The sequence below is a fragment of the Thamnophis elegans genome, chromosome 1 (assembly GCF_009769535.1).
Source record: "Thamnophis elegans isolate rThaEle1 chromosome 1, rThaEle1.pri, whole genome shotgun sequence".
NCBI classification, from domain to species: Eukaryota; Metazoa; Chordata; class Lepidosauria; order Squamata; family Colubridae; genus Thamnophis; species Thamnophis elegans.
In genome coordinates this window covers 165,185,863-165,188,725 of record NC_045541.1, presented here as the reverse complement: position 1 = coordinate 165,188,725, position 2,863 = coordinate 165,185,863, and the positions used below count along the sequence as shown (strand labels likewise).

General features: G+C 48.2%; 1 protein-coding gene across 7 annotated transcripts in view; it reads left to right on the top strand.

Annotated features, from left to right (window-relative positions):
• Positions 1-652: 652 nt before the first annotated feature.
• The window catches only part of EPS15L1 (epidermal growth factor receptor pathway substrate 15 like 1), a 56,943-nt gene continuing 54,732 nt past the window's right edge, over positions 653-2,863 (top strand). For 6 of the 7 annotated variants that reach the window (XM_032237975.1, XM_032237983.1, XM_032237991.1 and 3 more), the window contains exon 1: positions 713-798. In XM_032237975.1, the coding sequence (XP_032093866.1) occupies positions 736-798 (63 nt within the window). In that variant the 5' untranslated portion in view covers positions 713-735. Of the gene's footprint in view, positions 692-712; positions 799-2,863 lie in introns of those variants that run through there. The other variant, XM_032237965.1, reaches the window with a different exon arrangement.

Genomic DNA, 2,863 nt, shown 5'->3' with positions numbered 1-2,863 from the left:
GCTGGAAATGATATCAAAATATTTTTTTTTTAGTGAAGTAAATTGTTGACAAAGAGAGTCCTTAATTACTTTGTTTTCTTCTCTCCTTCAAGTCCAGTCATCCATCCTTACAAAGGCGATTAACTCTCCCTAATTTATTTATTTTTATTATAAGATAGCAGGTATACATATAAACATAAATATGAACGAAAGAAATGAGTACAAATAAATTGGGATAGTAGGACAGGGACTCTTGTCAGTCAACCTGACTGACTGGGGCTCCGGGTTGCATGGGGAAAGCGGGGGGGGGGGGTGGTCTCATTACTATTTCTGAATTACCCCAAAAAAACCTTTCTTATGCAAAAGTGGAGGAGGAAGAGGAGAAAATGTCCCTTTCTAGGCTCGGAAGTCTTCTAGGCAGCAGCGCCCCTTCCGCATGAATGATGGCGAGGAAGACAGACTCGCGTCCCAGCAGGTCAGGGGGCCGGAGCATCCTCCGCGGACCTTCGGAAGCGCCGCCGCGATGGGGATTCTTCCAGCGCTTCCTCGGTTGGTCGCTTGGCGGCGCTGGCCCCGCGCTGGCTGCTGCCGCTGCTGCTGCTGTACTTCTCGTGGCCACGCCCCGTCCCTCTCTGGCCGCTCCCCTCCCAGGAGGAGGAGGAGGAGGAGGAAGATGGCGGCGCTCGGCCCCCTCGGCGGCGGCGGCGCGCAGGTAGGGAACCCAAAGGAAGGGCGGCGGAGGGATGAGAAGGGAGAATGGCGGCGGGAGGAAGAAGAGGAAGAGCGGCCGCAATTCGGGAAAGCCGAGATACTCCCGGCGTGAGTCAGAAGCGGAGTCGGGGAGGGCAGCCACCTCCTCCCCGCAAAACACGCGACCTTGATGGGAGGTGGTCTCTCGGACGGGAGGGGCGCCCGTTCTTTTCCCTTCCCAGCAGAGGAGACGGAGCGTCGGGCGCTGACGGGGAGGGACCGGAGAAGGCCGGTCGTCCTCGGCGGCGGAAAGGGTGTCAGGCAACACAGCCCGGGGTGTGTGTGTGGACAGCTGGGCTGCCCCCCCAGGAGTGGGACGTGGAGGGTCCCGCCGCCACCCTTCAGGGGCCACGGCCGAGAAGCCCCTTCTTTAATGCCCAAGTGACCCAGCCCAGCCTACCTCACAGGGCTGTTGGAAAGACACCATATCCGCCACTCTAGCGGGCTGGGGATGCTACAGCGGGAGGAAGAGAAAAGGGGCTGCAAGTCCTCTAGGCCGGGATTGGCTTGAAGGACCGCTGTGGCACAAATACGTTGCCTTGGCCTGTGTAATAGGAGTGGGTGTGCGTGTGTTTGGAGAGACTCTCAATAGGTGCTGAAAAGTTTAAGTGCTGCCAAATCCAGCCACGTAAGTCTCCTTTCCCAGGAAAAGTAGGACCCAGATGATGCCGTTTATGCGCTTAGATGTTTGCAGAGGTACAGACCCAGCTAGAACTTAAACATTGAGGATTTGTTCAGTTTCAAACACTGGGAAATTTGGGAAGCCCAGTACAGAACCGAAAGACTGAAATGGGACCAATTCAAGCAAGTGGTGTCTTTTCTTCTGGGAAAACATTACAAAGCTTGTTATTGATAGAAATCTAGAAATTAAGCCAAATAAAAATCATTTCCAGATAAAGATGGGCGTAGTCAGGCTGTAGATCTTACAGCTTTATGCTCTGCTTTCTCCAGCGTTTTAGTGGCCAACTGGGGAAGTATGAGGATTTTAAGGGCTTATATTTGTTACTGAATAACAAGCAATTTAACAATGATATATAAGCAATTAAAACATATCTGAGGATCCCGTTGTTAAATAATAGCATATGGAATATTATACATTTTGTAAAAGAAGGCCAAAAATCCTAAAGTTGTTTGGTAAAAAGCTACCCACTGCCACCAAATTTAAAAGCCACCTTAGCCCATAAAGTAAGAACTAGGGATTAAAATATAATAATTACAAAGTCCTTGGAGAACACTGTCTTGACGACCTGAATGTATTTGTAGAAGTGGCACCGAGAGAGCTTCTTTGGAAAAGATAGTCTATAACCTGTAATAGTTGAAGATAGCTTTTTTGATGGCCTCATAACCTGCAGCCTAATTCAGATGCCATTAAAAAGTGTCCCAGTGGTCTTTTGGAAGCTGCCTGGATTCTGCATTGAAGTTCAAGGGAAGTTTCAGTTCCTTAGGCAGCTTTAGCCACAGAAGAATTTCCTTACCAGATGGGAGGAATGTTGCAAGGAATGGAAATTAGTGCAAGACTGGAGAGAACATACAAAGGCCTCTGACACTGAGCTGGCTGCCTTACCGGATAAGGTCTGTCACAATAAGGGAGGGGTTTTGTGCAACCCTGGATGATGAACTCTCATAAATGACTGGTAAGGTTACATGGGGAAACATAATCCAGGATTGATGTGTTCCTTTCTTGCCTTGGTTAAATCTAGAACTTTTTGTACCGGCCCCGCATATCTCCTATGGCTGATTTACAGCCATTCCTACCAACAAACTAGGAACAGGTTCCTAGGAATAATTGTTAACTAAGGACCTTTGAGTAAAAACTCATGCTATAATAGACAGGTTGCTTAATTATTCTAAGGAGGTAACTGGGCTTTAATCAGGCTTTCCCCCACCCCCAAATGAAATAGTACACAGTAAACATTCAGCCAAAAAGGAAGGTGGCAGAGGGATCTCTGGTGTATATGGAATGTGTCATGAGTACTCAGAAAAAGAAACATTTACCTCTTTCTCTTGGAGGGAAGCTGATTCAGAGATCTGGGTATAGGAAAGAAAATCCAGCGATCTCCGTATAGATAAAGAGTAGATTTGTGGCATGCCTGTTAATAAATAATGTTGCTAAGAGCATCCTTTCTGAGCTTAT